We start from the raw sequence: 23,394 nt of genomic DNA, 5'->3' as shown, positions 1-23,394 counted from the left end.
AACTACTGACTTCTTCGGATCTAATCTTCCATCAGTAAGTTCTTCAACACTTCAATCACTGAGTTCTTTAGATCTTCAGGTCAAAACCAGTTCTTCGGATTACCAGTTCAAGCACTGAGTTCTTACGATCAAATGATCCATCAGTACGTTCGTCGGATCAACAGTTCGACTACTAAGGTCGTCGGATTTAAAGTTCAATGTTTCATCAGTGAGTTTTTCAGATCTACAGTTTCCCCACAAAGCTCTTCGGATTTAATATTCCATCAGTGAATTCTTCGTATCTACAGTTTCCCACTGTTTTCTTCAGAATTATAGTTCAACAACAGAGTTCTTCGAATCCACATTTTCCCCACAAAGGTTTTCGGACGTAATATTCCATCAGTGAGCTCTTCAGATTTATTTCTTTGGATCTAATATACCATCAGTAAGTTTTTCGGATCAACAGTATCCCCGCAAAGTTCTTCGGATCTTTTGTTCCATCAGTGAGTTCTTCAGATCAACTGTTCAACCACAGGTTCTCCACTGAGTTCCTCGGATCAAATGTTCCATCAGTGAGATCTTCGGATCAACAGTTGAACAATTCAGTTCATCGGATCTTCATTTTCCTCACAGATTTCTTCGGATCCAATGTTTCATCAGTGAGTTCTTCATATCTGAATTTTCTGGACAGAGTTCGTCGGATCTATTGTTCTATCGGTGAGTTCTTCAAATCAACAGTTAACCCCAGTTGCTTATGAGTTCTTAGGATCAAAAGTTCGACTACTAAATTATTCGGATGTACAGTTTCCCTACAAAGTTTATCGGATCTAATATTCCATAAGTAAGATCTTCCGTTCAACAGTTCAACCACTGAGTTTTTCAGATATACAGTTCATTACCAGCTCTTCGGATCAGCAGTTCAACCACTCACTTCTCCGGATCAAATGTTCCATCGGTACGTTTTTCTTCCACAGAGTTTTTTGAATCAAATATCAGTCAGTGCTTCGGATTAAGAGTTTAACAACTGAGTTCTTCAGATCTTCAAATTCCCCACAATGTTTTTCGGATCTAATGTTCCATCTGTGAGTTTTTCAGATTAACAATTCAACTACAGTTTCCTCACTGAGTTCTGAACGGTTCGACTACTGAGTTCTTCGGTGGACCTACATTTTTCCCACAGAGTATTTTAGGTGTAATATCCCTTAGATCTACATTTAACCCACAAATATATCATCGGTGAATTTTTCGGATCCATAGTTTCAGCACTGAGTTCTTTAGAAATATAGTTCAATATCAGAGTTCTTCGTATCAACAGTTTCCCCATAGAGTTCTTTAGGTTAGGTTAGGTTATGTGGCAGCCCGATGTATCAGGCTCACTTAGACTATTCAGTCCATTGTGATACCACAGTGGTGAACTTCTCTCTTATCACTGAGTGCTGCCCGATTCCATGTTAAACTCAATGACAAGGGACCTCCTTTTTATAGCCGAGTCCGAACGGCGTTCCACATTCTAGTGAAACCACTTAGAGAAGCTTTGAAACCCTCAGAAATGTCACCAGCATTACTGAGGTGGGATAATCCACCGCTGAAAAACTTTTTGGTGTTCGGTCGTAGCAGGAATCGAACCCACGACCTTGTGTATGCAAGGCGGGCATGCTAACCATTGCACCACGGTGGCTCCCAGAGTTCTTTGGATCTAATGTGTCATCAGTGAGTTCTTCAGACCAACAGTTCAACCACAGGTTTTCCACTGAGATCTCCGGGGCTAATGTTCTTCAGATCTACATTTTCTGTACAGAATTCTTCCGATTTCATATCCCATCATTGAGTTCTTCGGAACCACAGTTTTCCCACTAAGTTACTCGGATATTCAATTCCTCAACTCAACGTTCTTAAAGCATCCTACGAATCATCCGCATCCGAAGAGCCCATAAATTTCCGATCGCTTATGACTCAGCAAATGCACCGATTTCGACCACTGATAAATCGGAGAACTCAACAGTTTCAAACGCTGTTCGGGATGTCCTTTCGCACATGTGGTACCATAGCACTGAACTGCTGTAGAGTGTTAAGGGACTTCCAATTTTTTTCAAAACTTAAAAATTCCTTTAATGGGCTGCCCTGAGTATAACAGCAGCCCATTAAAGGAATTTTGATTTTGATTTGATTTGAATTTGATTAATTATAACACCTTAGGAATAAGTTAATGAATAGATACAGAGGTTTCCCCTATTTTAAGGTCGAAACCTTGTGAAAAAGACCCCCAATGAAAGTGAGGATATTGTTAGTCATCTTGCTTCGTCAGGGCTTGGCTCTAGGTGATTTGACTTTCAAAATTTCTGAGGATTTCCTTAGAAATCAAGTAGATTGTAGTAAAACCTCTGCAAAATTTATGGGAATCCTTTGGGTTATCCAATAAGAATCCGTGGGAATTTCAAAATAATCCCGGGTGGCTTCAAAAGAAGTCTTGAGAATTTCCATAAATTTCTAGTGGGGTTTACCACAATCCCTGAGACTTTAGTAGGATATGACATGATTATCGAATAACTTTGAATTATCAAAAACTGAACTTACATATATTTGCACAGTGACAAATATTCCAATAAATAAAACAAAAACTGAACCCATAAGAGCTTTAACATAACAAATTTATGAAGAAATTCAATACAATTCCAGTGGGATTCTGTGGAAGAGCCATCGATGGAATCCCGCATTACTTCAATAGATTCCTAGTGCACATCAGTCATAGGAATCCTTAGAGATTTTAGTAGAATCCATGAGAATTTCATGAAATACGTAGGGACTTTTGATGTATATTCGGGCATTTAAAAATCTCAGATGACTTCAAGGAGTCGATAGAGATCTCAGTTCAATAGCAAATTCCCGCAAGGTCTTGAGGTACAAAAAATCTTGAGTACTGAGGAAGAACCTAGAGAATAGCCTAGAGAAAGTAAAAACTAAAGAATTTCAATAATCACTGGATGGTGAAATTGTCCGACCACATGTCTATACTCGTATGTTACGAAATCATATCCCCGTAACTGAATGATTTCTATTAAAAAACCCCATTGAATTATGAGATTTTTTTACCATACATGGGATCTTTGGAGAAGTCGGTATGAACTTCAAATCGCTATAAGCCTCATCCCCGGCAGCTTCAGTAGATTTCAGGGAACTGATATTGGTATTTTTGGCTAAGTTCAGTTTCATCATAGAATATATGCAAAGCTTCTCTAAGTGGTCTCATGCAATTTGGAACGCCGTTCGGACTCGGCTATAAAAAGGAGGTCCCTTGTCATTGAGCTTAACATGGAATCGGGCAGCACTCAGTGATAAGAGAGAAGTTCACCAATGTGGTATCACAATGGACTGAATTGTCTAAGTGAGCCTGATACATCGGGCTGCCAACTAACCTAACCTAACCTATATTCAATACGTGGCAGTGTTCAAGACCTATTTTCTCAAGGCCAAATCATGAAAAACATTTACCCGTTTTTTCCGCGTCAAATTCAATAGAATCTCAGTGAACTGAGACTGCTTAATGGCCTCGACTTAAGTGCATTCATTAGTCCCTAAAACTGAAGAACATATCCAGCAAGTGGCAGTGTTCATGGCATATCGTCCCCAGGGAAAATTTGTACGGAAACCTTAAGAAGCGTGATTGTTTGGAGCTTCAGTAGATTCCCTGTGAACTTTTGGATTTAAGACCTCTGCTGCCTTGTAGGTTAGGAATAGTTTTAGTACGTTAGGTTCACTTACACTATTCAGTCCTTTGTGGTCCCACACGTGGCGAACTTCTCTGCTACAAAACTTTATGGTGGTTGGTCGAAAACCATGACCCTTTGAATGAAAGGCTGTCTGTCTAACCATTGCACCACAGTGACTCCCTCATTTCCCTCTCTATGTGCATCTTGGCGCAGTCTTCCCTAATTTTATGTCACTACATTCCTCGTTGTGGCGGACTCGCGCAATTTCCTCTGTGTCGTCTTTGATGCTGATTTCCCCTTTTGCTGATTTCCCTTTTTGGATCATATCCATTTTGCAATATCGAAGATTGATTTTTAGGAACCACCGTGTGGCTATGGTTAGGATGCCCGCCTTGTATACACAGGGTCATGGGTTCAATCCCACTTTCGTCGAAACGTTAAAAAAGTTTTCCAGCGGTGGATTATTCCTGCTGGTGACATTTCTGAGTATTTCAAGCTTCTCAAAGTGGTTTCACAGTAACGTGGAACACAGTTCGGACTCAGCTATAATAACGAGGTCACTTGTCATTGACCTAAACATAGAATAGGGCAGCACTCAGTTATAAGAGAGAAATGTGGCATCACAGTGGACTCAATAGTCCTAAAAAATTTGACTACCCTATAACTAACTTAACCTAGGAGAGGAAACCTCTTATTTAAAACCAGATAGTTTAAACAGTTATCACCTATGCCCTCCTCAAATGGTCAGGTATTTCGTCAGCATAGACAGAGAGGCTTAGAGTGTGGGGGAGAGGATCCTGAGGTTATCCGTGGGAATAAAGCCTGTTGTGCTGAATGATGGTTGGGTGAGATATCCCCCTCCGAGGAACGTTACTGATGAGACTGATGCATTGAGAACATATGGAGTTGAGGTTGGGGTCATGTTGAGGAAAGTATTGGTCTTTTTGCGTAATTGTGGGGCATTGTGGACATGATTGGTTTTTTGGAGAGAATCGTATTCGAGGGAACTTGACGCCAGCGGCACTTCTAGTTTTACTTGACCACTCAGATCTATGCCAAGCCTGGTTTAAATCGGTGAATGTTTCGAGCGATCTCCCAATTTGATTTTTTGAGGCTAGGAGTGATGTGTTCATGAAAAACCGTTAAAGAATAATCTCACATGGCGTTTGCAATAGTGAGATCTTTGATTTACTTCACACGAATTTCCTTCAATACAAAACCCACATTCTTCTCTCTTAAAATATGATTCCTACGGTCCTATCGGCCCAAGTCCATAAAGAACTAAGCCAAATTTGTTTCATATCAGCCTCATAAAAACCTCGGCTTGACTTCTTGATGGCATGGATTGGCTGTTTTCATGACCAACCTTTTGAAGATTTTCTCAGATATTGAGACCTTTGGTTTTCTTATCTCAACTCTGGCTTCCCTACAAAACTCACTTTCTTCTCCCTTAAAATATCGACCCATGGTTTGTTATCGACCCCATATAAATTAATTCCAAGAGGTATTTAAGTCCTATGCTAAATTTGGTTTATATCAGCCCTCATAAAATCCGATCATCCGGTTTGCCTTTTTGAGGGAAGGGATGTCTGTGCTCATGACAAACCTTTAAAGATTTTCTCAGACGATCCCCATTTTGGAATCTTGGGTCCTTTGATTTCCTTCATACATGAATAAATTCAGGCCTTGCTTTCATATAAAACCCACTTTCTTGCCACTTGAAATATTTCTGCCTCTACTACCCTCTCGGTTATATTTTAATATAGACTCCATATAAACCGATCCTCCGGTTTTGTTTTCGTCCGGGAAGGGAAGGCCATGTTCATGACAAATCTTTAAAGATTTCCTCAGACGTTTCCGCACATTTTCACCTTGGAACCTTTGATTTCCTTCACACATGAATAGACTCAAGTCTTCCTTCCACTTTCCTCTCCCCCATTGAAATATCTCCGACCCTATTTGTCAATCGATTCTGATACCAAGTGATTTGTGACGGGCATATCACTTTTACCCATTTGTGACATTTTCACAGCGAGATGTAAAAAACCTCTCAACAAAAACTAAGACACAAAACCCAAAAGAAAAATAAAATTAATGTACGTTTATGGAATTTTTGAAATGGTATCCATTGCCGCTGGGCATTTGCAAATGCCAGTCAACGACGAACCGAACAGTTGCCTGTAATGTCAGCATTATTTAAATTTATGGCCTCATGCAAAACTCAAGAGTGTGGTTTTTTCGTTTGCAAATACCTGCCCGATTGTGGAGGAGGGCCTGAAGAAGGGGGACTGGAAAAACCTAGATCAGCCTCTTTTTCCATGTGAGTATGGAAATCTCGAAATAAGAAAATTACTTTGTTTATAAGTAATGCTCATAATGACTTCTAGAAATCTTCGAAAATTTTCCGTCCTCTTTTATCCTAGGGAATGAGGGGTCCCGCTTTGTGTTTACTTTGTTCTATGGGTCACACCTATGAATGGGCTCATTGCATATGGTCTGGCCTGAGTTTATTCACAAAATACAAATGAGTGCCATGACACTTGAAACGGTTGGAGGTATCGGTGTTGGCTACATGGAGTGCACGAGTTGCATGTGGCGCTAATTTGTTGCAATTTCCACAAAAATCCACACAATCGTCATTCATCCATTTTGGATAAAGTCGTGCGGGTGTGGTGCTTAAGGAAATCCACTTCGATCATTTGGGGTTTAGTCCAATGAAGGCTTTTTTTGTTTTCATTTCTTCCTTTGGAATTCGAAATCTGAATTCTCTTGACGAACTTTTGTGTCATAAATTTACATTAAAAACAAGTGTGTGCCTAACAATTGTGTCAAAATCGCTTGAATTTGACCAACGCGCGCCCACATCATTCACTTGGATGCCTAACGGCTGCCAAACAACCACTCAACAGCCTTCGTAGTAACTCATTTGTTATGGCCCAATGACTTTAGGCCAACTGACAGTTTTTGGCCTAACATATCTCTCATTATTAATCGTGTAAATGCAAATTATCCTCACTTGCTGACCCAATGAAGTTTCAGGGACCATTGAAGCTGAATGAGAGGGAAAATGGGACAGGCAATCGTATTACTAAGCGAGAACAAAGAGTGGCTGGAAATTTTTTGGTGTTCTGCGAAAATTTGTATAGTGCGAGCAAGACTTCTGGATTTTGGAGCAGATATGGTAGCTATGAGACCATGGTGAGTCTTTTCTCTGGAAGTAGGCACTGATTACAAACTGTCACAATAATTGGGCATTTAAAAAAAAATTGCTGTTTCCCAAACTATGCTACCTTCAATGAAGTTTTTACCTATGCCCTCCCTAAATGGTCTTTTAGGCTTAGAGTGCAGAGGAGACAGATCCTGAGGTAATCCGTAGGGATGAGGCCTGATGTAATTGATGATGGTTGTTTGAGATATCCCTCTCCGAGCTACGTTAACGATGAGGCCCGAGTATTGAGAACATATTGAGTTGAAGATCTGGAGCAATCTCAAACGATATGATCCCGGACATGATTGATTTTTCAATAGAATCTCGACAAACAGAAAACATGTTCTGCTAAATGCGAAAAAGTGACGCGTCTCATGGTTCCAATTGGGACACACGTCAGCTACGCTGCTATCAATCACTCAAAGGTAAGAATTGAGGCGGCTGCACTTGGCTGATCTTAGATGGGCCCAAACTACCCTGGTCTGTTGCTGGAGGTCTCTCTCTCTCTCCTCCGGTGCTATGGGCTGTAGTCGAGCTCCAGGAGCAGAATTAACCTTGTAACATTTCAAAGCTTCAACTACAGTGTCCTCATGAATCCTGAGGATTGCAAGATCAATCCTGGGTGGTGGTTGCCTATCCCCAATATGGTGATTTGGATCCAGAGTGATCTGGTGGTGAGTCTGGTAAATTTAACAAGGCAAGCGAAAAGATGACGAGTTTCAGGTGACCCTTGGTTACAGATGGGTCACAGGTCAGCTACGCTGCTATCAATCACTGATACGTAGGAATTGTGGCGGCTGCACTTGCCTGATCTTAGTGGGGCCCAAACTACTTTGGTCTGCTGCGGGAAGTCTCTATCTCTTCCGGTGCTATGGGCGCTATTCGAGCTCAGAGAACAGGATTAACCTTGTAACTCCTCACCGCTTCAACTACAGTATCCTCATGAATCCTGTTCAAACATGTCCGGTATGCTGCCTGATCCAGAGGCTCTCTTGTGTAACCCTGGATCTCGTACTCTAGGAGGTGAAGATCAACCCTTACATTCCTGGATGGTGGTTTCCTATCCACAAGATGGTTATTTGGATTCAGACCGACCTGGTTGTGAGTGGTGCAGGTTTAGCGCTTAGGCAAGCGAATAAGTGACGAGTGTCACTACGCTGTTATCGATCGCTGATAGGTAGGAATTGTGGCGGCTGTACTTGCCTTATTTTAATTGAGCCCAAAATATCCTGGTCTACTGCGGGAGGTCTCACTCTTCCGGTCCTATGTAGCGCTGGATCTCGGGCTCAGAAGGTGAAGATCAACACTTAACATTCTGGGTGGTGATTGCCTACTGCGACAGCAACTGAGGACATACTGCTTTGACGGGAGCCACCGTGGTGCAATGGTTAGCATGCCCGCCATGCATACACAAGGTCGTGGGTTCGATTCCTGCTTCGACCGAACAGCAAAAAGTTTTTCAGCGGTGGATTATCCCACCTCAGTAATGCTGGTGACATTTCTGAGTGTTTCAAAGCTTCTCTAAGTGGTTTCACTGCAATGTGGAGCGCCGTTCGGACTCGGCTATAAAAAGGAGGTTTGTCATTGAGCTTAACAGTGATAAGAGAGAAGTTCACCAATGTAGTATCACAATTGACTGAATAGTCTAAATGAGCCTGATACATCGGGCTGCCACCTAACCTAACCTACTGCTTTGACAATATGTAATTGTGTCTGAGCACTGGAATGATCTCGGTCTCCATATAAAAGTGATTCACGGGTGTACTGCGGAGACAACCTGTCCCAGTTCTTAGTGAAGCGTTTTGACGGGACTACACTGCATATCGTTAGTTTGTGGTGTCCACACTGGCCCCCAGAATTTCGAACTGAACCGCTTCCGTGCATTATTTGATTCATTTTTTTCTGTATCCCCTCATTCCGTTGTCGTCGATCAGATGATCACTTGGATTTAATTCTTTCCTAAAGTTAAAACTAGTGGAACTGAGATAACGGGCCGCAAATGGAATAGCCTCCCTTCATAGCCTGCTCCCACTAAAGGTAGATGATCTTCCTAAAAGGGCAACCCTCTACCGATAAGTCAGCAATGCATCCATAAACAATTGCATGTTCAATAATCTCAGTTATTGATGTACCTCAGATTTTTGAAGCGTATGACAGCACTTCAAGAACCACAGATCTTATTTCTCAGCCTTACCTTCCCCCTAATCTTCACAATTGTTAGGTAATATTCCAGTAAGGACAACGCCATACAGATAGGTCAGCATTGCCTCCTGAATCGCTTCTCAGTTTCTTCTATGTCCTTAATTTTTTTTTTGTGCCGATAAAATGACCAATTGAGTTTAATTCTTCCTAAAGTTGAACTTGATAAGTCTCGTCTTTCTAGATAATCTACTCGCTTTAAATGTAGATAATCTTCCACCAAGGAAAAGCTGTACTGATAGATCAGAGGTGGTGCCTTGGGAAGGATCCTACCTATTGCATGTTAAAGGTGTTCATATTTCTGAAGTTTGTAAAGTGGTTTAGGGGCGATTTGGCCTCTCTGAAAGCATCGGGGACTCATGCTGGAGGTACTCCGCAGGCGTAATATAGAGATTGATTGGAGTTGGAATATTACAGATTTTGTTTTTTACACACAAACTTCTCTCGTTTTCCCTAATGGTAAATGGCGTTCCCGCAAAGACAACGATATACCGATAGGTCTGCTGAAAATTTTCAGTGTCAACCAGCTCCTTAAACCCTTTCATCTCTATTGCCACCGATCAGATGACAAAGTGAGCTAATTTCTTCCTAAACTCGAACCTACTGGATGTAGCTAGTTCGCTAGAGATCCTTCTTAGTTTTGGCATTTTTAACGTGTTATGTTAATAAGATGCTGGCGTAGGTAATGTAAGGAGCGTGTAATGTGTGTCTTTCACTGGAGTTGGAGGCGCTCCCCTGATACCTTTCACTGACAAATTGTCTTGGAATTTACGGAATACGGCTGCGAATGATAAATCTTCAGTAGCATACAGATAGCTGACTGGAATTTTGACATCACATATACGGTCTTTCTAGATCACCTACTCTCGCCTTCATTACAGGTAGGTGCTTCTTGAACAAAATCCATGGAAACTAGTCTCAATAGTGTATGTACCCTGTCATCTCCATTGACGTCGTTCAGATGACCCGTGACTCGTTGGGTCCTTTCTACTTTTGTACTTCTGAACTTTATGAGCTGCTGGAGGGTGGACTCATTGAAAGAATCATGAATCGTGCTGGAGGTGGAGCTCTTGAGATATCTGTGAATAAAAAGGCGCTGCGATATTACGAAGTTCCGGAACGAAAGATAGCTTTTTAGGTAGTTGGGCGGGGCTGGAGTATCACCGAGTTTGCCTCCCAATGTTACTTTCTCTCGTCTTCCCTAATGGTAGCATTGACTTCTGAGCAGCATCCAAAGCATCGAACCTAATGGGGATGTATCGTTCGGAAGGATATCTTTTAACTGTGACATGTCTAAGGTGTTCCGTATTCTGAGGTTTAAAAGGCGCTGATGAGTTAGAAGGATGCGATGGGGACTTTGAGTGACAAAGTTTTGCTATAGTTACAAACTTATGGATAGCTCTTCAGGTATCTAAGTTTACCTGAATGGAACTGTGGTATCATAGATCTGACGTCTCCTGTACCCTTTCCTCGCCGTTGTCACCATTCAGAAGACTAAAAGAGGTAATCACTTCCTAAGGTCGTACCTGTTAGCGGTGGCTAGTTCTGTAGGATCCTTCTGGCCGGAAGTGGGCATATAATTAATATTTTATCTCTAGATTGTCCTCCATGGTACGGGCGTTGCCAGCATTACCTCCTAAACCGATACCGTGTGAACCGGGTTTAGTGCTTCTATACCCTTTCATCGCTGTTGTCACAACCAATTAAAATTTTTTCCGTTCGCTTCAAGATGGTCCTGAGTCGTCGGGAAGGATCTCCTCCAACTGTGGCATGAATAACGTTTCCTGTTCTCCCCCATTTAATAAGGTGCTAGAAGGTCAGAAATGTGCCACAACTGTAAGCATTCTGTCATTTTAAGGAGTTCTATATCTAAAGAGAGACCTTCAAGTACCTAAAACACCAATCCGGAGCTGGTATATTGTATTCCTAGATAGACCGGCACTAAGGTCAAAACTTTACTAATAGTTCGACCATTTCCCCATAAACCTGCCTCAGTGCTGCATGTACCCTTTCATGGCTTCTGCCGCCGATCGGACAACCAATTGGGCTAAGCTCCTTCCTTTAATTGAACCTGATGGAAGTGGTTCGTTGGGAAGGATCCCTCCTAACTTTGGATTACGACGTGTAAGGAACGTGCACTAACTTAAAACGTCTTGGACTCGTATTTAAGTTGCTCCCCAGGTGCCTCTCAGTGACAATCTGACTCGATATTATTCGTAAGAGAAAGATAGCTCGGCAGGTACTTAGGGATTTAAGCACATTTCAAGCATCTACATCCAGTTCGAGGAAGTAGGCTATATCAACTCGGCCCCTTATCTGCAAAATGAGGAATTACATCAGCGCTATGTAGAAGTTGCTCATAATCGGGACATTGTCCACAAAAATCAGCGCTAACTCGGTTGTTTTGTAAGTAGTTGGTACTGCCTCTCTCCCTTACAATCCTGCTGAAATAGTGCTCTATTTTTTGCTGGGTTTAGTTGAACCTCAGGGAAGTGGTTCGTTGGAATGGACCACTCCTAACTTTCGATTACGGCGGGTAAGGAACGTGCACTAACTTAAAACGTCTTGAACTCGTACTGGAGGTGATCCTCCAGTGCCTCTGAGTGACAATCTGTCTCGATATCGTTCGCAAGAGAAAGATAGCTCGGCAGGTACTGAGGGATTTAAGCACATTTCAATCATCTACATCCAGTTCGAGAAAGCGGGCTATCCCAACTGGGCCCTTCATCTGCAATTCCCGCTACCTCCGCTTAGATGTTAGGTCACATGAACAGAATTAGATTAGCAACATGAATATGGAGGTGGGATGGTAACTCTATGTGCACTCTCTGAAGCTTGGCTTCTTCTTATTAATATATGTTCGATAGAAAGAGTCGATGAGATCGAAAGTTTTGCCAATTATAGAATTTATAGGGCGACAGGGGGACTAGGTTAGGTTAGGATAGGTTATGTGTAGTCCGATGTATCAGGCTCACTTAGACTATTCAGTCCATTGTGATACCACAGTGGTGAACTTCTCTCTTATCACTGAGTGCTGCGCGATTCCATGTTAAGCTCAATGACAAGGGACCTCCTTTTTATAGCCGAGTCCGAACGGCGTTCCACCTTGCAGTGAAACCACTTAGAGAAGTTTTGAAACCCTCAGAAATGTCACCAGCATTACTGAGGTGGGATAATCCACCGCTGAAAAACTTTTTGGTGTTGGGTCATAGCAGGAATCGAACCCACGATCTTGTGTATGCAAGGCGGGCATGCTAACCATTGTACCACGGTGGCTCCCACAGGTGGACTATATACGATGTATATATGTCCTTTACTGAAATGCACCTTCCGGATTGGTACAAAAACATGCAGTGAAAGATGCTAAGATTCTATCGGGGAACATGCCTTGGAGTTTTTGCCGCTGTTCCGAGAACTCGCGATCACTGAATAGTTTTTCTCGTCGCTTTGTGAAAATAGGCTCGACAATTTATAGGTAAGATATTTCGAGGTCCTGTTCTGACTTGTCATACCTTTAACTGAAGTTTGAGATAATTCTTCGTTAATAATTTAATAGCGAAATTTTAAATAGTTAATGGTGGTATCAGTACACAGAGAAAAAATTTCACGAAAAATTTTCCAATTAAAATTTTAATTGAGTTTTGAAAAATATTCAATTAAAAATTTAATTGAATCAACAAATTTTTTAATTGAAACAAAAATCAATCACGAAAATTAATAGTATCAATTAATTTTTTAATTGACCTTCAATTAATTTTTTAATTGATACTATCATTTCTGTGATTGAAGACATTTCAATTAAAAATTAATTGGATCAATTAATTTCGTGATTGAATCAGAAAAATTTTTTTTTGTGTGTACGAATTACAAATGAATCCTATTTCATACTCTCATGGGAATTTTTGCTTTGGTGGATTTTTTATTACAATTTTATTTTGTCATTTTCGATTTTTTTATTGTTGTTTTTTTGTATTTTTAGTGTAGGTTTTCAATTTGGTGTTAACAATAATTTTAATGGTACTTAGAAGTTGTATTTAATGGATTTCAATTCTAAAATTGAATCGAACTCGTAAAATATTTTGAAATGTCATTTTCATTTGTGTGTTCATATTTTCCGTTCGAATATTTTTTTTTATTATTTTCCGTTTTCGCAACTAACTAAGCAATAGTTATTGCATTAGTTTTTGGTAGTTAGTAGATAAATTTTAAGCAAATTGTAAATGCTGACATCTCAACAAGCCATAAACAATTTAAATGATGTTTTATAATGGATGCAGTTTTGTGTAAAACATGCCATAAAATTTGAATGTGGTCAAGTTATGTTTTTCATAACCAAGACTACAGTGAAGAGGATGAGTTAATAAGTTCTTCACTCAGTTTGTTTAATACAGGTAGTAAAATTTTATTTCTTGAATTGAATACTAACACCAATTATAAAACAAAAAAAGAAATTACATTTAGAGATATATATAAAATTTTGACCAAATTTTCTATAGAAATAACATTTTGACAAAATTTTCTATAGAAATAAAATGTTGGCAGAATTTTCGATAGAAATAAAATTTTGACAACATTTTCTATAGAAATAAAATTTGGACTGAATTTTCTATAGAAATGAAGTTTTTACTAAATTTTCTATAGAAATAATATTTTTACTAAATTTTCTATAGAAATAAATTTTTGACAAAATTTTCTATAGAAAAAAATTTTGGCAAGATTTTTTATGGAAATGAAATTTTGACAAAATGTTGTACAGAAATAACATTTTGATAAAATTTTTTATGGAAATAAAATTTTGACAAAATTTTCTATACAAATAAAATTTTGGCAAAATTGTTTTGAAATTTTGAAAAAAAATTCTAAAGAAATAAAATTTTGAGAAAATTGTCTGTAGAAAAAAAATATTGACAAAATTTTCTATAGAATAAAAGTTTGACAAAATTTGTTATAGAAATAAAATTTTGAAAAAATTTTCTACAGAAAAAAATTGTTGATAAAGTTTTCTATAGAAATAAAATTTTATAAAATTTTCTATGGAAATAAAATTTTGACAATATTTTCTATGGGAATAAAATGTTGACAAAATTTTCTATAGAAATAACATTTTGAAAAATTTTTCTATAGAAATAAAATGTTGACAAAATTTTCTAAGAAATACACTTTTGAGAAAATTGTCTGTAGAAATAAAATGTTGACAAAATTTTCTATACAATAAAAGTTTGACAAATTTTGTTATAGAAATAAAATTTTAAAAAAATTTTCGATGGAAATAAAAGTTTGACAAAATTTTTTGTGGAAATAAAAGTCTGACAAAATTTTCTATAGAAATAAAATATTGAGAAAATTTTCTATGCAAATAAAATTTTAACAAAATTTTCTATAGAATAAAATTTTGGCAAAATTTTCTAAGAAATAAAATTTTCTGTAGAAATAAAATTTTTAAAAGTTTCTATAGAAATAAAAGTTTGAGAAAATTTTCTATAACTAAAATTTTGATAAAATTTTCTGTGGAAATAAAATTTTGACAAAATTTTGTAGGGGAATAAAATTTTGACAAAATTTTCTATAGAAAAAAATTTAGATATTTTTTCTGTAGAAATTAAATTTTGACTAAATTTTGTAAGAAATAAATTTTGTATAGAAATAAAATTTTCTGTAGAAATAAATTTTTTAAAAGTTCTATGGTAATAAAATTTTAACAAAATTTTCTACAGAAATACAATTTTAAGAAAATTTTCTATAGAAATAAAATTTTGACAAATTTTTCTAAGAACTAAAATTTTGACAAAATTTTCTATGAGAATAAAACTTTGACAAAATTTTCTAAGAAATAAAATTTTGACAAAATTTTCTATGGGAATAACATTTTGACAAAATTTTCTATAGAAATAACATTTTGAAAAAATTTTCTATAGGAATACAAAATTTTCTATGAGAATGAAATTTTGATAAAATTTTCAATGGAAATAAACTTTTCACCAAATTTTCCACGGGAATAAAATTTTGACAAAATTTTCTATAGAAAAAATTTTAATATTTTTTCTAACTATAGAAATTAAATTTTGACTAAATTTTGTATAGAAATACAATTTTCTGTAGAAATAAAATTTTTAAAATTCTTTGTTAATAAAGTTTTTCAAAATTTTCTACAGAAATAAACTTTTAACAAAATTTTCTAAAGAAATAAAATTTTAAGAAAATTTTCTATGGAAATAAAATTTTGACAAAATTTTCTATGAGCATAAAATTTTGACAAAATTTTCTATAGAAATAAAATTTCGAAAAAAGAAATTCTATAGAAATAAAATGTTGGCAAAATTTTCTATACAATAAAAGTTTGACAAAATTTGTTATAGAAATAAAATTTTGAAAAAAAATTTCGATGGAAATAAAAGTTTACAGGATTTTCTATAGAAATAAAATATTGAGAAAATTTTCTATAAAAATAAAATTTTGATAAAATTTTCTATGGAAATAAAATTTTGACACAATTTTCTATAGAAAATTGTGTCCCGTATACGGGTACAAAATGTTGACAAAATTTTCTATAGAAAAAAATTTAGATATTCTTTCTATAGAAATTAAATTTTGACTAAATTTTCTAAGAAATAAATTTTGTATAGAAATAAAATTTTCTGTAGATATAAAATTTTTTAACGTTCTATGGTAATAAAATGTTAGCAAAATTTTCTACAGAAATAAAATTTTAAGACAATTTTCTATTGAAATAAAATTTTGACAAAATTATCTATATAAATAAAATTTCGAAAAAAAAAATTCTATAGAAATAAAGTTTTGACAAAATTTTCTAAGAAATAAAATTTTGACAAAATTTTCTATAGAAATGCAATTTTGACAAAATTTTCTATAGAAATAAAATTTTGATAAAATTTTCTATGAGAATAAAATTTTTAAAAAATATTCTATAGAAATAAAATTTTGACAAAATTTTCTAAGAAATACAATTTTGACAAAATTTTCTATAGAAATAAAATTTTGAAAAAATTTTCGATAGAAATAAAAATTTGACAAAATTTTCTATGAGAATAAAATTTTGATAAAATTTTCTATGGAAATAAAATTTTGACAAAATTTTCTATGGGAATAAAATTCTAACAACATTTTCTACAGAAATAAAATTTTAACAAAATTTTCTACAGAAATAAAATTTTAACAAAATTTTCTACAGAAATAAAATTTTAAGAAAATTTTCTATAGAAATAAAATTTTGACAAAATTTTCTAAGTAATAAAATTTTGACAAAATTTTCTAAAGAAATAAAATTTTGAAAAAATTTTCTATGCTAATAAACCTTTGATAAAATTTTGACAAAATTTTCTGTTTGAATTCAATTTTGAAAAAATTTCTATAGAAATAAAATTGTGACAACATTTTCTAAGAAATAAAATTTTCTATAGAAATAAAATTTTGGCAAAATTTTCTATAGAAATAAAATTTTAACAAAATTTTCTATGGGAATAAAATTTTGAAAAAATTTTCCATAGAAATAAAAATTTGACAAAATTTTCTTTAGAAATAAAGTGTAGACAAATATAGAAATAAAATTTTGACAAAATCTTCTTACTATATAAAAATAAGTCGTGTTTTCCTTCCTGACGCAATAACTCCAGAACGCACGAACGGATTTCACGGCTTTGCATTCGTTGGAAAGGTCTCGAGCTCTGCGTTGTTTATAGCAAAGACAATTCAAGAAAAGTTTAAGCGGAAATGCTGGAAAATCTTTTTTTACATACAGCGCACGTTACGAAAAATTTATCATTTGAATTCATCGCATTTGTTTTAAAATGATTTTATTTTTTGACATGAAAAATGTTTGGAGAACGTAGAGGGTAATCATGTGGTGACTTTTTGAAAATTGGAACAAAATTATCCGATTTGCTTGAAATTTTCAGGGAAGGTTGAAGGGTGCGTCCAAGCAAAGAACAGTTACTTTAATTTTCTATATTTGGTCCCACTTTTTTAAAGTACAGTGTAAAAACTAAAATTTGTCGACTTACTGAAATTTTACGGAGAATTTGAGGGAGTTTATGAAATTTGTATGAGGTATTTAATTTTTATTATTCGGTCAGGAAAAAATTAAAGGGCACAGGGAGACCTCCTTTCTCCGCAAGTCCATATCGTGAAACAATTAAACTTTTCCAATTTACTTGAAATTTACAAAGGCCGTAGGGGAAGTTGGGTAATTTGTGAAATGAATATAGGGTACGTGAATTTACGATATCTGGTCGGGGAGGAGCGAAGGAGGGGATTACCATTTGCCCGATTTTTTTTTAAATAGAAAGTAGAGGATTGTCGATAAATGGGAATTCGGTACATAATTTTATGATATTTCCATAGGCTTCTGAAATAAACTTTTGCAAAACATTTTTTTTGGTAAAACTTTCTCCAAATTTTGGTAGAATTTTTTTGGGTCGAGAGGCAACGGTGATTAGAACCCTGCGTTTCCGCAGGTATTAAGCAATGGATGGTGTGTGTATTAAATTCGTTGCTGCTTCACCAAACAGTGTCATTTTATTATTTTTTGGTTTTTTGGTGGTATATGAGTTACTCTATAACCATAGTTTATGATAGCTGTAGGCTAACAATTTTTTTATGTATGTTATATGAAAATTTAAATATTTTACAATAGTTACAAGTAGTTGCAAAAAAAAACAAACTTGTGAATATTTTTGAAAATTTCAGAAATTATATGTTTTACACATAAATGATGTATGTTTTTCAAAAATTTATGTTTACAAAAAATTTCCAAAAACTACAAAAAAAATTTAAAAAATTTTAAAATAATCCATATTTTTATGGGCTGTTTTTTTTTATTCAATAGAAGTCGTTTTCTTTTTTATGCGTAAATTTATGGTTTTCACACACAGACAAACAGACACACACACACAAATACTCGCCTAACATCGCCATTTGGTGAATATTGAATTTGTCTGCAGAATTATATTTGATTTTGAAAAGTTGTTGAATGCAGTTTTATTACTGAATTATTATTGCATATGCTGAAAACTACAATACATCCACTATGGGACAGATGAATGGACCGACATACGGACAGAAATCTAGGCAAATGGATAGACAACAGACAACTACATAGACATTTGGACACTGTATACAGAGTTAAGATAAACCTTGAACCTATTCTACTGTGTATACAGATTTCTATAAATTTTCGCCATTATTGTTTAGTTTGCGACCGACTGCAAGAGACACGCAATAGGCTGAAAGCCATAAAATGATTTATTGTTGTTATTGCACTCTTACAGTTTTTTGTTTTTTTTTTTCTTCAACAAAATCGTCTATAGAAAAATTTGTCTCAAATTAATTTCAGAAAATTTTGTCAAAATTGAATTTCTAGAGAAAATTTTGTGGAAATTTTATTTCTATAGAAAATGTTGTCAAAACTTTATTTCTATAGAAAATTTTGTCAAAATTTTATTTTTATAGAAAATTTGGTAAAAATTTTACTTCTATAGAAATTTTTTTTAAAATTTTATTTCTTTAAAAAATTTTGTCAAAATTTTTATTGCTTTAGAAAATGTTGGAAAAATTTAATTTTTATAGTAAATTTTGTCACAATTTTATTTCTGTAGAAAATTTTACTAAAATTTTATTTCTATAGAAAATTTTGTCAAAATTTTATTTCCATTGAAACTGTTGTCAATAATACGTAAAATTTTATTACTATAGAAAATTTTATCAAAATTTTATTTCTGTAGAAAATCTTGTCAAAATTTTATTTTATAGAAAATTTTGTCAAAATTATATTTCTGTAGAAAATTTTATCAAAATTTTATTTCTGTAGAAAATCTTGTCAAAATTAAAGTTTTATAGAAAATTTTGTCAAAATTTTATGTCTATAGAAAATTTTGTCAACATTTTATTTCTATAGAAAATATTGTCAAAATTTCATTTTTATTGAAAATTTTACAAAAGTTTTATTTCTATAGAAAATTTTGTCAAAATTTTATTTCTATAAAAATGTTTGTCAAAATTTTATTACTATAGAAACAACATTTTATTTCTATAGAAAATATTGTCAAATTTTAATTTTTATGGAGAATTTTGTCAAAATTTTATTTCTATACAAAATTTTTCAAAATTTTATTACTATAGAAAATTTTGTCAAAATTTTATTTCTATCGAAAATTTTGCCAAAATTTTATTACTATAGAAATTTTTACAAAAAATTTATTTCTATAGAAAATTTTGTCAAAATTTTATTTCTATAGAAAATGCTGTCAAAATGTTATTTCTGTAGAAAATTATGTCAAAACTTTATTTTATATTTATTTTTGTCAAAATGTTATTTCTATAGAAAATTATGTCAAAATTTTATTTCTTAAAAATTTTTCTCAAAACTTTATTGCTGTTGAAAATTTTGTCAAAATGTTATTTCTTTAGAAAATTTGTCAACATTTTATTGCTATAGAAAATTTTGTCAACATTTTATTTCTATAGAAAATTTTGTCAAAACTTTATTACTATAGAAAATTATGTCAAAATTTTATTCCTTTTGAAAATTTTATCAAAAGTTTATTTCTATTGAAATTTTTGTCAAAATTTTATTTCTATAAAAAATTTTGTCAAAACTTTATTACTGTTGAAATTTTTGTCAAAATTTTATTTCTATAGAAAATTTTATCAAAATTTTATTTCTGTAGAAAATCTTGTCAAAATTTTATTTTATAGAAAATTTTGTCAAAATTTTATTTCTATAGAAAATTTTGTCAAAAATTTATTTCTATAGAAAATTTTGTCAAAATTTTATTTCTATAGAAAATGCTGTCAAAATTTTATTTCTATAAAAAATTTTGTCAACATGTTACTTCTATAAAAAAAATTGTTCGAAATTTTATTTTTATAGAAAATTTTGTCAAAATTTAATTACTATAGAAAATTTTGTCAAAATTTTATTTCTATAGAAAATTTTGTCGAAATTTTATTTCTATAGAAAATTTTGTCAACATCTTATTTCTATAGAAAATATTGTCAAAATTTAATATTTATAGAAAATTTTGTCAAAATTTTATTTCAATAGAAAATTTTGTGAAAACTTTATTACTATAGAAAATTCTGTCAAAATTTTAATCCCTTAAAAAAATTTGTCAAAATGTTATTTCTATAGAAAATTATGTAAAAATTTTTCACGATTTATTTCTATAACAAATTTTGTCAAAATTTATTCTATAAACAGTTTTGTCACAATTTAATTCTATAGAAAATTTTTTCAATTTTTTGTTTTTCTATAGAAAATTTTGTCAAATTTTATTTCTATAGAAAATTTTGCGAAAATTTTTTTACTATAGAAAATTTTGTCAACATTTTTTTTCTATAGAAAATTTTGTCAAAATTTTATTTGTATAGAAAATTTTGTCAACATTTTTTTTCTATAGAAAATTTTGTCAAAATTTTATTTGTATAGAAAATTTTGTCAAAATTTTATTTCTATAGAATATTTTTTCAAAATTGTATTTCTATAGAAAATTTATCAACATTTTACTTCTATAGAAAATATTGTCAAAATTTAATTTTTATAGAAAATTTTACAAACATTTTATATCAATAGAAAATTTTGTCAAAACTTTATTACTATAGAAAATTCTGTCAAAATTTTGAAAATTTGAAAATTTTGCCAAAAGTTTATTTCTATAGAAAACTTTGTCACAATTTTATTTCTATAAAAAATTTTGTCAAAACTTTATTACTGTTGAAAATTTTGGCAAAATTTTATTTCGTTAGAAAATTTGTCAACATTTTATTTCTATAGAAACTTTTGCCGAAATGTTATTTGTATAGAAAATGTTGTCAACATTTAATTTTGATAGAAAATTTTGCCAAAATTTTATTTCTATAGAAAATTTGTCAACATATTATTTCTATAGAAACTTCTGCCAAAATGTTATTTGTATAGAAAATTTTGTCAACATTTTATTTCTATTAAAAATTTTGTCAAAATTTTATTTCTATTGAAAATGTTGTCACTATTTTATTTCTAGAAAAAAATTTTGTCAAAATTTTATTTCTAGAAAAAAATTTTGTCAAAATTTTATTTCTAGAAAAAAATTTTGTCAAAATTTTATGTCTATAGAAAATTTTGTCAAAATTTTATTTCTATAGAAAATTTTATCAAAATTTTATTTCTGTAGAAAATCTTGTCAAAATTTTATTTCTGTAGAAAATCTTGTCAAAATTTTATTTCTATAGAAAATTTTGTCAAAACTTTATTTGTATAGAAAATTTTGTCAACATGTTATTTCTATAGAAAAATTTGTAAAAATGTTTCTTTCTATAGAAAATTTAGTCAAAATTTTATTTCTATAGAAAATTTTGTCAAAATTTTATTTCTATAGAAAATTTTATCAAAATTTTTCTTTCCATAGAAAATTTTGTCAAAATTTTATTTCTATAGAAAATTTTGTCAAAATTTTATTTCTATAGAAAATTTTGTCAATATTTTATTTCTATAGAAAATTTTTTCAAAATTTTATTTCTATAGAAAATTTTGTCAAAATTTTATTTCTATAGAAAATTTTGTCAAAATGTTTTTCTATAGAAAATTTTGTCAAAATATTATTTCTATAGAAAATTTTAGTTCTGTAGAATTTCCGACTCCTGGTTTTAGCAGATTTTCTTTATGAGTGTACACTGTACAGTTAATTTTCAAATTTAATTTTTTAAATTAAATTCTCCTGATTTCATCTGTTCTAACTTTTAGTTTTCTTTCTTATCTTTTACAGTTTATGATAAACGTGTAATATCACGTTCCTGTTTCTATGAGGATATTGATGATCCATCGGACAAATGTGCCCGTGACACCACCTCCTCGTACATCAAGACCATTTATTGCGAGACGTGCAGTACCGATGGATGCAATGGAGTTTCCGGTCTGGTGCCCTATGGAACGCTATTGGCATTAGCAGCCTTCTTAGTGAAATTGATAAAATAAAGTGGTGGACAGTCTCTTTATGCCACTGAGAATTAAAGGTGGCACATGAGTGCTGGAATAAAATGCGCTTTAAATTGAATCTCTTATTGTTTGCAATATGAAAAAACAAAATTAAATCAGATAAATCACATAGTTTTTAAGTAAAATTGGATACAAAAAGAAATTCTTAAAAGCTCTATATTTAATTTATATCTTTGGCGAAATCATGCAATTAATTTATCGAATCTTCATGGGAAAATTTAGTCTGTAGATGTTTATTCTCAAAATTATTTCGATTTTTGCTTCTTTCTTAATTTCATTCAAATTCTGTACTTCTGTTTCATTTTATTTTGTAGTAAGCTTTAATTACAAATATTTATTTATATATTTTTTAAATGGAAAATAAAATTGCCTTTAATTTTTTTATGTAGAAAATAAATTCAAATTTAAATTTATACAAAATTATTGTCCCATTTTTGTGAATTTAAAAAAAGAACACATCTTATACATCACCATAGCACCTTCCCCATTGGCACCTTATCAATCAGCAATGTTTTATACTAGACGTGAAAATTCATAAAACAATATCAAAATCATGTGTAATATTTTTTAGTATTATTTTATAAAGTTCAATAAAGAAAACAAAACAAAAAAAAAAACTACAAAGCCTGTGATGTATTTATTTATTATTATTTTTTATTTTTGTCTATAGAAAATTTTGTCAAAATTTTATTGCTAGAGTAAAATTTGTCAAAATTTTATTTTTAGAGAAAATTTTGTCAACATTTTATTACTATAGAAAATTCTGTCGAAATTTTGTTTCTATGGAAAATTTTGGCAAAATTTTATTTCTGTAGAAAATTTTGTCAAAATTTTATTTCTATAGGAAATTTTCCAAAAATTTAATTTCCATAGAAAATTTTCCAAACATCTTATTTCTATAGGAAATTTTCCAAAAATTTTATTTCTATAGAAAAATTTGTCAAAATTTTATTTCAATAGGAAATTTTCCAAAAATTTTATTTTCATAGAAAATTTTCTTATTTCTATAGGAAATTTTCCAAAAATTGTATTTCTATAGAAAATTTTCTTGAAAGTCTAGAAATATATGCCTCGTTTTGTTTGATAAATTATTGTCATTTTAAAGGTAATTTCTTAGAAGCCCTCATTCTGTTCGCAAAAAAAAATGAGATAGTTTATGTTGACAAGCCTCTCTTGAAGCGAGGTTTGGAGCTTCTGGCTTTGTCCTGGTGTTACACAATTTCTCTCCTCTTGGACAAAGCCTTCCAGTGTTTGGTGTATTTTTGGCATAGAAATTTTCGAAATGGAATCGAGTAAACCAAATTGCCCATGAT

The 23,394-nt window shown here is 32.4% G+C and overlaps 2 protein-coding genes across 2 annotated transcripts in view; both read left to right on the top strand.

Moving 5' to 3' along the window:
- LOC142226947 (glyoxylate reductase/hydroxypyruvate reductase-like) overlaps positions 1-2,459 on the top strand; it is a 118,109-nt gene extending 115,650 nt beyond the window's left edge. The window contains exon 6 of the transcript XR_012719776.1: positions 2,450-2,459. The gene's annotated coding sequence lies outside the window, so the exon portion shown is untranslated. The remainder of the gene's footprint in view (positions 1-2,449) is intronic.
- LOC142226949 (UPAR/Ly6 domain-containing protein twit) overlaps positions 1-22,705 on the top strand; it is a 78,831-nt gene extending 56,126 nt beyond the window's left edge. The window contains exon 4 of the mRNA XM_075297211.1: positions 21,852-22,705. Coding sequence (XP_075153326.1) covers positions 21,852-22,060 — 209 coding nt within the window. The 3' untranslated portion in view covers positions 22,061-22,705. The remainder of the gene's footprint in view (positions 1-21,851) is intronic.
- Positions 22,706-23,394: the final 689 nt, after the last annotated feature.

The sequence above is a fragment of the Haematobia irritans genome, chromosome 2 (genome assembly GCF_050003625.1).
Source record: "Haematobia irritans isolate KBUSLIRL chromosome 2, ASM5000362v1, whole genome shotgun sequence".
In the NCBI taxonomy this organism is placed as follows: domain Eukaryota; kingdom Metazoa; phylum Arthropoda; class Insecta; order Diptera; family Muscidae; genus Haematobia; species Haematobia irritans.
The sequence above is the reverse complement of the archived record's forward strand: the minus strand, read 5'-3'. Positions and strand labels throughout refer to the sequence as shown.